The 13,133-nt window shown below is 40.7% G+C and overlaps 1 protein-coding gene across 1 annotated transcript; it reads right to left on the bottom strand.

The window, feature by feature from the left end:
- Nucleotides 1-5,916: 5,916 nt before the first annotated feature.
- Nucleotides 5,917-11,844, bottom strand: tm4sf5 (transmembrane 4 L six family member 5). The gene is made up of 5 exons (XM_023396725.2): nucleotides 11,489-11,844; nucleotides 10,034-10,114; nucleotides 9,339-9,481; nucleotides 7,362-7,554; nucleotides 5,917-6,460 (listed from the first exon to the last, which is right to left on the bottom strand). The coding sequence occupies exons 1-5, from the start codon at nucleotides 11,660-11,662 to the stop codon at nucleotides 6,443-6,445; spliced, it is 609 nt and encodes a 202-aa protein (XP_023252493.1). The 5' UTR covers nucleotides 11,663-11,844; the 3' UTR covers nucleotides 5,917-6,442.
- Nucleotides 11,845-13,133: the final 1,289 nt, after the last annotated feature.

Below are 13,133 nucleotides of genomic sequence, written 5' to 3'. Positions count from 1 at the left end.
AAAATTCCTGGAGTTTTGTCTCTTATTTAACCACAAACAAAACTTCAGCTTGACCTTCACCGTATTATCTTTTCTATTTTCTATTCGCCCAAACTTTAATATACTTTCTAAAACTGTGAATATGAGACAGCAGCGTTTGAGCACAAACGAACGAAAGGGAGATGTACTGTATACTGTGCATGAAACCGCAATCCTGTTAGAGTGAGAGGGTTTAAATCCGAAGTGGATCAAACCTACTGAGAAGAATTACAGACACGGATACTGCAGGTGACAGTGGATGCTTTTTCCTGCCTCTCTCTATCTGTCTCCTACTATCTTTTTCACGCATTTTGACTTCAATTTATATTAAGACAGATTTCTTTGCCATGTAAATGTTCCTACAGTATTCTTTGACTTCCTGAAAAACACAATCCAATGACAGATCTGAATCAACGCTGACATGTAATCGCCTGCTTCTTGGCTCAAGTCCACTAAGTTTCACGGAAACCTGTTCCACCATTCAGAAATATTTCAGTGAGAGCATTGTGACGTAACACAGGGCATAAACATAACCTTATTTGTCAAGGAGAATTTTGCTTTCCAGGAATAAAGGTGTAGTCAGATTTGTCAAAAGCATGAATGAGTCAGACAGAGATGGTTGCATTTGATGCAGGTTCAGATTGCTTTACGCTCCTGTTTTTTATGCAATGTGCAGTATGTGTAGACACAAAGCCCACAAACCACCTCAACATCAGCCCAACCTGCACCCTAACAACCTCAGGGCTGCACCTGACAACCAGATTTGCAGAGATACATGGACGTGATCCAACGTAAGGCTGGAAACCAAAGCGTCTTTCATGTTGTCAAGACCTGGAAAATTGATTTAAATACGCCTGTTTTTCAGAGACACGTCTGAGGAAGAATATTCACACATACCTTCCCTGTAAAGACAGGTACAGATAGATAGACTGAGGGAAAACCTGGCTCTTCTCGGCCCATTTCATGGCTTATTGCTGTTTATTAGCTTTCTGGCCTGAGTTTAAAGGCTTATTGAGGCCACTTCATTGGTTGCAGGGATTTGGTCTGGTGGAAATTTACCCAGATGAGATCTCAGAGTGAGCCTGCGCCTGCTGGTCAGAAATCACCCAGGAAACCGGCTGTGTAGCAGCAGGCACATTTTCTAAAGCTGTTCCTGTACTGCGAACTCAAACAGGCGACTTATCCACAAGTAGATGAGCCAGTTTCACATTGAATTCATATATAATGTAACCAGATCAGGTTGATGGCCTGTTTGGCTTGTTTGATGCTCATAGAAAAGCAATTGACTGACAAAGGATTTTTATAATTCAAAATCTCACAGATCCTTTGAATTGGATTTCTTTTTACCATTAGTCATTATTTTAACACTTTCCGCTCCAAATCTACATGATATACAACATTTCTGCAGTTTGCATTTTAGCACCCCGTGTACCAAACTGCAAATTAAACTTAAAACTAAATCAGGCTGCAAAGTTCAATCTCTTTTTTTGTATTGACAGTGAGAGATGCACTGAAGCCGATATATCTCACAATCTGTCACTGTCGCATGTTTTTATGGCAGCTTCAAAATCTCGGCCATCTGCCTGAATGTCCAGTCTTACCCAGTAAGACCCAAAAAGTCTGCTATGTGCACACTCACATGTAGAGATTTACACCTGTGGATGTGGGTGAAGGACGGACATACTTCAGAGGGACATTGTCTCTAATTTTAAATCTGCTCCGTGTAAATGATTAACAGCAGGACAGCAGACTTGGACAGCAGCAGTTTTGAATTAAACATTAAAAGATTGATGTTGTTATTACTCCTCCTCCTTTTTTTCCCCATGACAAATCTAATACTTATTCCATAAACGGAAAAACTGTGAGTAATGGAAGCGTATTGAACAACAGCCTTTTTAGTTTTTTGTGCAACAGGTTCCAAACTTGCCCCGTGATTATTGTCATGCCATCGCAGAAAGTCAAGTGGTCCCTCTGCAGTGTCGACCCTCCATGCATTCACACACTTGTTCCTCTCCTTGTAAGGTGACGAGTGTCCCCGCCAGTCTGCCGGTGGCCCGAATATGATTATGAGCCAACACGGTAGCTTCCTGCGAGCCCACGAGGAGGCTCAGATATCAGGCGCCGAGCCACTCCCACTGTCCCATTGGCCTCAAGTGCCATCGTGATATCAGACACTTTTAGCCGAGGGTAAGGGGACAAACTGGGTGGCAAGTGTAAAGCGCCAATGTCATAATACTGACATCATCCCTTGTGAATTATGTCCCCTGGTAATTTGATCGCTCGGTGGCATTGCTCCACTGGCTGACAGACAGGAATGGCAGGTCTGTATAGTTTGCTGTAGGGTTTGTGGTTTGGTGCAGTTACTTTATTACCTGTGTATGTCACTGGTTTCCAACCTTTACACAACCCTTCAGATTTGTATAGTGGCCCCTTATAGTGTCCCGGCCTCCAGGTCCAAAAGAGTTAAAAGAGTTTTAAAGCTGATTTCTTTTCTCCAGCCATCTTATTTACTTTGGAAGGTCACGATCTTACATTGCATCAGAAAAAGGGGGTTTAATAGTGTAGTGTTATAAAGTGCTACAAACTATGTTTATATATAGTCTCATACCTATCTAATGACTTTTAAAACAAAGTTGATGTGATTTTAAAATGCTTCCATGCCTCCAAGACAAATATATTAACTTCTTGAACCTGAAGTGATTTTTAAAAATGTTTTTCCGCCTGCAGCTCATGCTCTGCTGCATGAAATAAACAGGACACACATCTCCAGCCTGCTTTCATTAATATTTCACGATAAATAAAATCAGAGATGACCTGAAATACAGCGTAATCAAACCAGTTTAGTCATCAGTTCCATTTGCTTGCTACCCCTCTTGTCCCCCCTCCCCTCGTCCCTCAGACATTCCCACACCCAGGGTTTGTTGATTTTCTGTTGATGTTGGCATGCTTCTGTGGAGCCAGGGCCGGGGCTGGCTGGCTGTAGTCGCTCATGGCTGGTTCCAACCTCTGTCACCGTCCTTTATTCTCCTCAGTCTGCGACTTCCTGTGTACAGTATGCCACTTATCTCTTGTTTCTTTAACATGCCTTGTTTTTACGTCAGCAGTAGAAATTCCTGTGCATTTATTGTTCTCAGTGATTGCATTCATCCAGAAGTGCGCGGGGGAACTCTAATCAAGGCTTTATCCTATATACCGTGCAAATCAGCTGATAAAATGCAGCAAATAGACAATCTGAGGGCAAAGAACAGCAGACTGGATAGATTTTCAGTCTCTAATTCGACATCAAAAGGGTCAAAACAAACCATCATGGAGACTAGAAATCTAATTTTTTCATTTCTTCACATTACAAAAGCAGAGAGGATTAAAGAAAAGTTCATGTAGTGTCTGATTTAAAATTGGCTTGCACCCATTATATCACATGAATTACAGTAAAGTCAAAAGCTGACATGTACAAAGCTAGCTAGTTAGCGGAGCAAGTTTAGATGTTTAGTCATAATTATATTCAGCTGCTGCCTCATTCAATTATGTGGAATAGCTAACTGAAATTATTAAGATGTTCATGAAAACTGATATTTTTTATTTACAGATCGGGGAAATCTAGAGAAAATCAAGAAGAAAATACATATTTGCTAAAAGCCAGCTAGCTAACACGATAGTGCTCCTGCTTTAGCCGGCTACTTGGCTTGTCTCCACGTGGGAAAAAATAATGAAAGAACCAGAATCAGGTCTTACATCAGTTTTGAGGAATATGTAGTAATTGCCTATTGCCCTGTAGCGATTTTGCTTTCTATATGCATGTCCTGATTTAAACCAGAGCTAGCATTCGCAACTTCACTTTAGTTCTGCAACACTTTCTCCATCTCATTTCATGTGTATGCTGCCACTAAGCAATGACGCAATAAAAAAAAAAAAAAAGAAAAGAAGCAAAAGTGACACTATGTCTTGTTGGTAATATGTGGTCCAAGTGTAAAATGTAACGTCTCAGTGTTATAAGATAATAAAGTGCCAGCAACACAGGCGCTGTCAGCATCTTTAAGCAATTGTTACCTTGGCAGAAAGTGTTCTTGCAACCTGACAAAAAGACCGTCTATATATATATGATAAGATTTTACTTCTATTTGTGATCCTACACTAAAGTGTCATTTTCCTTTGACTAATCAACATGGGACAAGCTCAGCTTATCAAACACATTGGAAAAACAACAAATACAGATATGTTTAAAACTAAAATGAATTCATTTGAAAGTTTGGTAAGGAAGAAACTGAATGTGCCTGGCTGTCTACTCTGTGGCTCGGCTTGGGTCATTCACGGTGTTGTTGACATAATTATTGGGCGGCGGACACTGCTGAGTTATCAGTTATGTGTGTCTGAGTCAAGAGGTTGGTCACCGGTTACAGCATGACTGTTGCTTTTAAATGAGGCTGTGGTTGCTGGTGTGGTGTGACGATCTTCAGATACGGACAGGAAAGTGAAATAGGAGCACAGACACACTTTTGTACACGCAGCAGGTTCATATAAAGTGTATAATCTTATCATCCTGCTCAGGAGTCATTTGAACTGTTGTCCAGCTCCGTCCAAATGTCATTAGAGTCCGTACTGGCCAGTTCTGCCTCAATGTTCTGCCTCCACTTTGTTATGTCAGTCAAGCCTGAAAAGACGGGATAAAGCAGGGAGGAGGGGCTCATTTTTGGGAAAGGGGTACATTTCTAAGTAATGGCCTCACCACAGGGTCTAAATGAGTGCTCTACGTGGATACAACAGAGGGATTTTGTGCTCAAGCAACTGTCTTTTTGACCCGTTGTATTCTTTCTTGTTCCTCTCCACTCCGTCTTTCGGGAATCTTCCTCTGTTTTTTCAGTCTCAGTCAGAGCATGTGTGCACTAACATCAGTGTTTGTCCACCTCACCATTAAATAGCACTTTTTCTTTTCGCCTCTCTGGATTCTTTTAGAGTGGCTACGATTTGCATGAGAAGTGGCTGAGAATGGGCCCCCTTCCCGTTTTCCTCCCTTTGTCCCACCGTTCTTTTATTCCAAATTCTTCTCACTAAAGCTCCCTCCTCGCTTTGTGCTGTGCATTATATAAGAGAGCTGCGTAACACCGGCCCATCAGTCAGCTAAGAAGGTCATGTTGTTATTATTATTTATCATTTCCGCGGCTACATAATTTCCCCTCCCTGTCCTGGAAGTACGTGAACACTGAAATCATTTTCACTTGAACAGATTTTATTGTTTCCGAGCCAAAGCACATGGAATTGTGATTCAGCTGTTGCACACACAGACCTCATTCTGGCTGCGGGTGTTGATAGAGAAGGGTGAAAAATGCTCTGTAGACATTATTAATGAGGCAGTGAAGCCACTGAAGCAGGCCTAAATGTATTTATCTGTCCTGCCAGGGAGGCCTGGCTTTAGCTGTGAGCTGTAGAGCTTTGGGTTATTTGGTGTCTCTCAAGAGACTGTGTCTATATTTACCTAGGTGCAGCTCTGCAACAGGCTTTTAACTTGAAAGTTAGGTAACAATTACCACGAAGCCGCTCCATGGCAACAAAAGATTATGGGCTTAACCTGCACCTATGCTGACAGGCACCGGTACAGATTGTGTACTGTTAGTGCAGCTGCAGTGCTCACAGTGTCCACAGGGGGCGTTCTGACCTTTGACACTGTCTGGACGCACAACAATCCTGTTAGAGCTGGCTGTCTGGTATGGCACAGCGTGATGTGAGCAATTGACAGAGACCCTCAAAGTTATTCTGCAGAACTTCTTCAGCTGAATAAGCAGAGTTAGCCAATGACACAGTTAGCATGTGTGTGTGTGTGTGTGTGTGTGTGTGTGTGTGTGTGTGTGTGTGTGTGTGTGTGTGAGGAAAGCAAATTGACAAAAAAAGTGCACCAAAATAAAATTCACATGATCAGGAAAATAGTTTTTTAATGTTGACAGTCAGAAAGAACCGAAATAGCTTAAGTTAAAAGAAATCTCACATGACACACAAATCCGATCATTAAAAAACAGTAAATAACATTTAATATAATTTTTCACATTAATCAGTTCTTATTGTGTCTTCACATTCACCAGATCCACAGTTTTATGTCTATAGATCAAACAGCAACAATTATTTACAATTGCAGTTTGATCCTTATCTGTCCTATAAACCGTTGAAAATAGTTAATTATTTAATTCAGTGATTATTTACTTCAACCAAAGAAAGTCGAGCAACACACACGAACCATCATCAAGGATAAAATTCACTCAGTAATGGACTAAGGCTTTGGCGTGTTTTTAAAAAGACGGAAACAAAAGCATCAAGGAGTAACACAAAGATCTCCTCAACTTGCTTCACAGAAACATATCTCTTAATATGAACGTCAGGAAATGCGACCTGGTCCTTGTAAATGCAGGTCACAGCAGAGCGATCTTCTTCTCCCCTTTCACAATCCACCTTCATCCTGCAACGGGGACAGAAGTCACATGTTTAGTACGTGTTTTCTCTCAGATGACTGACAGAGCTGTAAATAAATGTGAGCATCGCGTTAATGTGTAGACAGTTTTCCATGTGTCTGCATTTCCTTTGATTCCTTGATTTAATCATCAACACGTGCACAAAATGCTGTTCGTTTACTTATTCTGCCCTTATTGTGCACGTGAGGAACCTGATCAGTCACCGTAATCTGTCATGTTTATTTTTTTAGAAAACCTTTTCGACAGATCTAATACGATGAAAAGGTAAAGTCTATAAAAGGGTGAAAAGCGCTCTCGTTTTTCTGTATGTTGGATTTAAGTTACACCAACAGCCGGTTTGGTCAGAATGGAGAACAGCTAGCCGTTCAAAGGTAACAAAATCCACCGACAAACACCTTTGAATCTCACTAACTGATGTGCTACAATCCCATAACAGCCAGTCTATTTCGTTTCCTTGCTCACACACTATCAACACAGGGTCAAAACTTTTTCCCTTTCCTGTTTTGAATCAGTGGCAGACTTGATATAAAATCCAGAGTAGCAACCAAAACAGCACTAAAGCTACAAAGCTGCTATGAGTCTAAGTCATACATGAAGCTACTAAGAATTAGCTGGCCCACTTCCAGCAACAGAACCAGTCAGTACAAAACATGCTGGCTCACATTGGCGTGGCTGTGTTTGAGAAAATTGTTTAAAATTTTATTGCTTCCCCTTTTTATGACCTCTCAGGATCCTCTGTGTAGATTTCATGACCTGCAGGGACTCAGAAATCCTGTTCAAAACTCATTTCATTGTGTAATTTGAAAGAATTGCTCGTGTCCTCTTCTGCTCTCCCATCTCAGTTTACTTGGTTTTGTTTGTTTTTTTCCCCAGGATTTGTTCACCTACTTCTTTGCTGTCACGACAGTCTCCGCACAGGCAACCCAAGCAGCCATTGACCACCTGGAGGCCGCAGAGCACCATCTGCAGCACGCCCATGGCCAGCAGAATGGAGAACAGGACGATGTGCCACAACACGGCGTTTTTGGGGAAGACACAGATCGACCACAGGGTCTGGTTTACAAGGTAGCTGCCGTTACCCCTGCGAAGGAGAGCAACAGTAAGAGCATAAGCATTGTACAGGACACACATACAGCATTAATGAAAATAAGCTGTGATGACTGAGTTGGGGAAAAATGTGTCAGTGAGGACATAAATGGAAAAAACGAGGGGTGGAGAAAGAAAGCACATGGAAAATAGAAAGCAGAGGAAGTGAGAGAAAAGGTCTGGATGGAAATATCAAGAGTTCTGTAGGAGTAAATTTGCATTCACCCTTGCAACATGATTAATAGTGGAAAATTAAAGGAGTCGTTTGACATTTGGGGAAATGCACTTTTTCACTTTCTTGCCAAAGAGTTTGATACGACTCTCATAACTGGAAACACCTAACTATGGCTTGTTTGTTTAATCTGTAAAAAAGAAAATACAAAGTGTAAAATAACACATTATGAGGATTTTGTTAATTTGGACATAGCCACGTTAGCAGTGTGCTAAACTAGGCTAACCAGCTGCTAGCTATAGCTTTATTTTTACCATACATGAGAGTGTCATTGATCTTCTCATCGAACACTCAGCAAGAAAGCGAATAAATGCGTTAACCAAAACATTGAGCAATTTCTTTAATTTTCCACACATATGTATTTACTTTCTTCAATATTAACTTTACTTTGAAACTTAACTTTCAAGCCAGCATGGATGAAAAGTCAATTTACAATGAAATAAAACCGATAAAAACCACAAATTCTCAGTTAAAAAGCAGGAATGAGCAAATGTTTTTGCATTTTTGCTTGATAAATTACCGAATTGATCGAAATTGTTCTTGTCTTTCTGTCGATTATTGTTTTGGTGGCGTTGGGGAAATAGTGGATAACTTCAGTTAATGTCTATTCACTGCATGCTTAGTAAAAAAGACAGTAAAAATGAGATCATCATAGCAGAGAAACACAGAGAAAGGCAGGAACAAAAAAGGGGAAACTGAGGTTTGCTGGAGGGAAGGACAAGCTGAGGTTGATATATTAACATCCCACCATGCATTGTGTCGTCCGACTTGGTTCCCTCCTTGTAAAGGGTGGTGCCCTTTAGACAGCTATCACCATGGACAGTAATAGCCGACACATTAACAATATGCTCATATTTATTAACCGATGTCCCAGTCACCTGACGGATTTCTATCAGCTGATTCACTTTTACCTGCCCGAGCTTGTAAAATGCGTCAGTGGCGCCAACCTCGTTCCCCAGAGATAAAATAATTATCAGACTGAATATTTCTCAACTGCCAATAACCACAATCTGTTGCTTAACATAACCTCCGATCTAGATAAAAAAAGACTTTAATTCAGTTATCAGTCGGCCCAAGGTTTTACATTATTGTTTTTCACATTTGAAAACTACATTTTGAAAGGACAAGAACAAGTAGCTGCTTAGTCTGAATTCCCAGACTCATTACAGCTGATTCTCCAACTGAAGCTGCAGATGATACAAACAGAAAAGGCGGGTCCAGTCTGCCACCTGCTGGATTTTTAAGAATATTACATTTGTATGTTTCTATAATGGTGCGGTAAAACTCATCAGCTTCTCAAACAAAGATTGGGAAGTTACACACAGTCTGAGAGACCGCTGTATAGCTGATGAGAAGATGAGACAGAGAGATAACAGAGGAGAGCAGAAACGCAGCAGTATAGCTGAGAGAACAAGGAAGAACTGCAAAGGGAGATGTTTGAGAGTTTGTTGTCTGTTCAAGTCTGAAGAAAATATTTTCCACAGCGCTGTTAGCAGCAGGAGTTATTAAGTGACACTTAAATATATGATAGTGTGAGGAACACTCACGTGCCGAGGTCTTCGAAAGGGTATTCCCAGTTGCCATTACCCACTTCACACTTGGGTCCGATAGCCAGACCTGCTGAGGCCACACTGGTGCAGTAGATGGCTCCAACCAGGCCGAAAGCAGAGGAGAACACCGAGTTCAACATCTGGAGGAGAGACGGGAACACATTACATCATTATTTTACTTAGCCCTTGAACTGGAAGCTTTATCCAGTTCCTCCAGTTGCTCTTTTCCCATTGGTTCTTTTCAACCTGTCACTGTTTTATTTCTAATGTGGGCCCATGGATCCCTTTCAGGTTACTGGGCCACACAAATATCTTTGACTTGATGTGATCCTAGACAGAAAACACACTTGCAAACATCATTCTTGTTGAATAAGATACGAGTGGTGTCTTAATTAAAAATAATACAGTCATGAAAACAGTAGAATTACTGAATTAGCTACTTCTGCAAAACATATCGAGCAAAAGAAGTTATTTTAAAAACGTGGAAGTACACCGAACCAACTAAGTAAATATAATGCTATAACAGTACGCTGTCCACATGGTGTATTGCTGACAAAATACACGTGATCCTAGTTTGTCCTTTGGTCCTTGATATGACATCTGCTTCGCCTTTTGCCTCTCACCACCCATCATTATCAGTCCCGCCTCAACAACCGGGTGTATATTAAAATCTTTCAAATGACTTTACTCACCCGGCAACGGTTGCCACAGCAACCTGTTCCGCAGCAACCCTTGCCCCCGGCCCTGATAGCTGAACAGCTCGGGCACAGCATCTGGAAAGTTGCAAACAGAAAATGTTGCCTCACTTGTGAAAGAAAAGGATTTAGTTTGCATAAAGAGTTACTTTAAAGTATTTAAAATATAGGTTTGATTCGTGTTTGTGCCTGCAAAAACATGCACACGTCTACCTGCACATTTGCATTTACATTTGTGTGTGTGCATATGTTCTCTTATCTCTTAAAGCAAATATTTGTGAATCCTGAATCGAGCATTCACTATCTGGTCCCAGCAGGCGGTGACATCCACGTAGATAGAGGTGGGAACAGAGAGAGGACAAATTGCCCTGTCACTGTTCCAAACTGTAATATCGCAGCGGTAAAGATGTGTCCTTCCACTTGGGTCAAAGGTCTCTATGATTCATTTATGGGATTTAATATGTCTGGATTATTTATTGTCCTTGTCAACCCTAAAAATGGCAAGATAGCGTGGGTGGAAACTCACACAATCAGGTCTTTGTGTGTGTTTGTCCCTGGTGATGAGGTGAACAACGTCAGACGACGGTTTTATTACTAACGTTTAGTGGTGTCGGAGTTTCCTTAAAGGTTCTCCTCGTGTTATCAGAAAAATGGACCAAAGTGAAACTATTCCAAGCAGACAATTTACTATTACATATCATATTATTTAATCATTATCACCCATACATTAAAGTGTAAGCAGCATTTTAATCTTATATTTGGCCAAGGTGGAGTTAATTTGATCTATTTTATATATGTTGGGTAGTTGAATCTGTAGCAGTTCATCGTAGTTCATCCAATCATCTACAATATTAATGTAAAGTAATTAAATGAATGTAGCGGAGTAAAAAGTAAAGTATTTCTCTCTGAGTTGTAGTGGAATAAAAATATAAAGTTGAATAAAATGCAAATACTCAAGTAGAAAAGTGCCGTAGAATTGTACCTAAGTTAATGTAGTTTATTTTTATCTGCTTGTTTCAAAGTGAAATCTTACAAAATATACATATACCGCGTATACGTTCACTCATGTTCCCCGTAATTCAGCCTGAAATATTCTTTTGTGTTTAGATAATTAATGATCTTAATTTGAAATGAGGTTTTGGGAGTCATTAGTTTGCTTGACTGCTCAACGTGACTTTTAGATAATGACCCTCCGCTGACACAGGTACAATTCTAGAGGAATCTAAACCACGAAGAAAGGGCAGTAGTTAAATTAAGAATCGAAATCAGATGAAACCAAAAATAATCTAATAAAATATTCTGTTACACCACAGTTAATCCCTGAAAATAATAATACTCAGTAAAAGCTGCGGATGACATTTTACAGGTTTACACAAGGTTGAGTAAACAACTGAAAAAAACCCTATAAAAGAAACAATAAAACACCCAACCAGATCATAATCCATTACTTACAAAGAGGCCTCCTCCGATGAGCCCCCCCATGAGCCAGACCTGGAGTGAGATCTGATTATTTTCCAGACTGTTCCCGTCGGGGAAGAACAGCAGCAGGTTGGAGATCATGCAGATGAAGGCTGAAGGCAGCAGGACCAGGCCCACCAGGCGGGCGCACTTCCCTGTACAGCACATGGTTTTTTTTACCTAATATATTCTTATTCACTGCTCCTTCTTCTTGGCTACTGTCACGCCGAGGATCTCGCCTCCTTCTTAAAGTCAGAGGGAAGTCGATAAAAAAGTGGGCGAAACAACGAAAACGAAAGGAGGCGCCTCGGCGTGAGAAGCTCACTACTGACAGCTCACCCTCTCACTGTGAGAGTCAAACACAACCAGTGACAGTTACAGCAGGAAGGAGAGAGGGAACAAAGGCCAAGTATTGGTGTGGCCGCCTACAATCTGATTTCAGACCCTCGTATCTTCTCATTGGTCTCAGATAAAGAGGAAACTCCTCGAGGCAGAAAATAACTTTTTTTTTCTCTGATGTGAAGGTCAAAATTAGGAGTTTAGTTGTGATGGTTGAGGTTAGTGTAAGGGTTGGGGAATGCATTACATCAGTGAGTGTCCTCACAGAGATAGAAGTTCAAACACGAGGGGGTGAGGTGTGTCCAGGGGACTCTGTCGTGCAGGTGGATGCCCTTTGATACCTGCTGATGATGATATCAGTCTGTTTGATCTATTTATGGCCTTTGCAAACATAAGACAAGGCTTGGTCAACAGACGGTCGACGGTTTTAATGAGAGCTTTGTCTACCAACTAACTAAGCAGTTGAGTCTCGAGTGTAAATTATTGGGCTAATACGCTGCATCGGGTTCATGTAAAGAATTACAGATATGAGGAATGTGACAAAAACGCTGCCATCATTACATAATATGAATGTTATATATGTCCACTCCTTTGGAGAGTTTATCTGCACTCGAACCTATTACTGTTTAGTGTTGAACAGAACTGGGCAAAAATTCAATATTATCATTTATTGGCTGTCTTATCGTTATCATCCAAATTAATTAATCCAAACAAGCTTACAAAAAAATAACAGAACTCGTCTGCTTCTTCTGCTAGTGTGGAAATAAACATATCATACCCAAGTGTTGGAGGAAATGTTATTTTATTTTTATTTTTTTTCATTTTTTATTTTACCCCGAAGGCTGGATATCAACCAGGTAAAACACACAACTGCCCCACGACCCCAGATCCTCATGGACCTCAAAAGTCTCAGATACTAAACTAAAACAGATCAGGCCCTTAAGGTGGTACTTGCCAAAAACAAAAAGTAATACTTTAATATTTCAGTTTTGCTTACATGGGCGCGTCAATCAATTAACCCAATATTAACAGATTAGCTCATTCTTCAGCCGTGTGTATTCTCCTGTGTGCTTTGGGTATGGCAACAAGATGTGTGCACACTGCACACTGCAGATATTTTAAAACAGGGAGTCAGCTCCTATTTGCCAAACCCACTGACACTGATAATACGTTTATATAATATGCAATACATAATTAAAAGCCATCCACTTCTGATCACTGGCAGGTTTTAGTGTCTTACACCACAAAAACTTCGTTGAGGATTCTGAGGGCATGTCCGCAATTTTCTTTCTTTTTTTTT

This window comes from Seriola lalandi, unplaced genomic scaffold (assembly GCF_002814215.2).
Source record: "Seriola lalandi dorsalis isolate HSWRI2012SDOR001 ecotype SW California unplaced genomic scaffold, Sedor1 jcf7180002054983, whole genome shotgun sequence".
Classification (NCBI taxonomy): domain Eukaryota; kingdom Metazoa; phylum Chordata; class Actinopteri; order Carangiformes; family Carangidae; genus Seriola; species Seriola lalandi.
Note: the sequence above shows the minus strand (reverse complement) of the source record. Positions and strands in the feature narration are given on the sequence as shown.

Coding starts and splice junctions, on each gene's coding strand:
- tm4sf5 (XM_023396725.2), bottom strand. CDS start 11,662: ATGTGCTGTACAGGGAAGTGCGCCCGCCTGGTGGGCCTGGTCCTGCTG. Junction 10,115..11,488: donor TCATCGGAGGAGGCCTCTTT/GTAAGTAATGGA, acceptor GCAACTTTCCAG/ATGCTGTGCCCGAGCTGTTC. Junction 7,555..9,338: donor CCTTTCGAAGACCTCGGCAC/GTGAGTGTTCCT, acceptor TCTCCTTCGCAG/GGGTAACGGCAGCTACCTTG.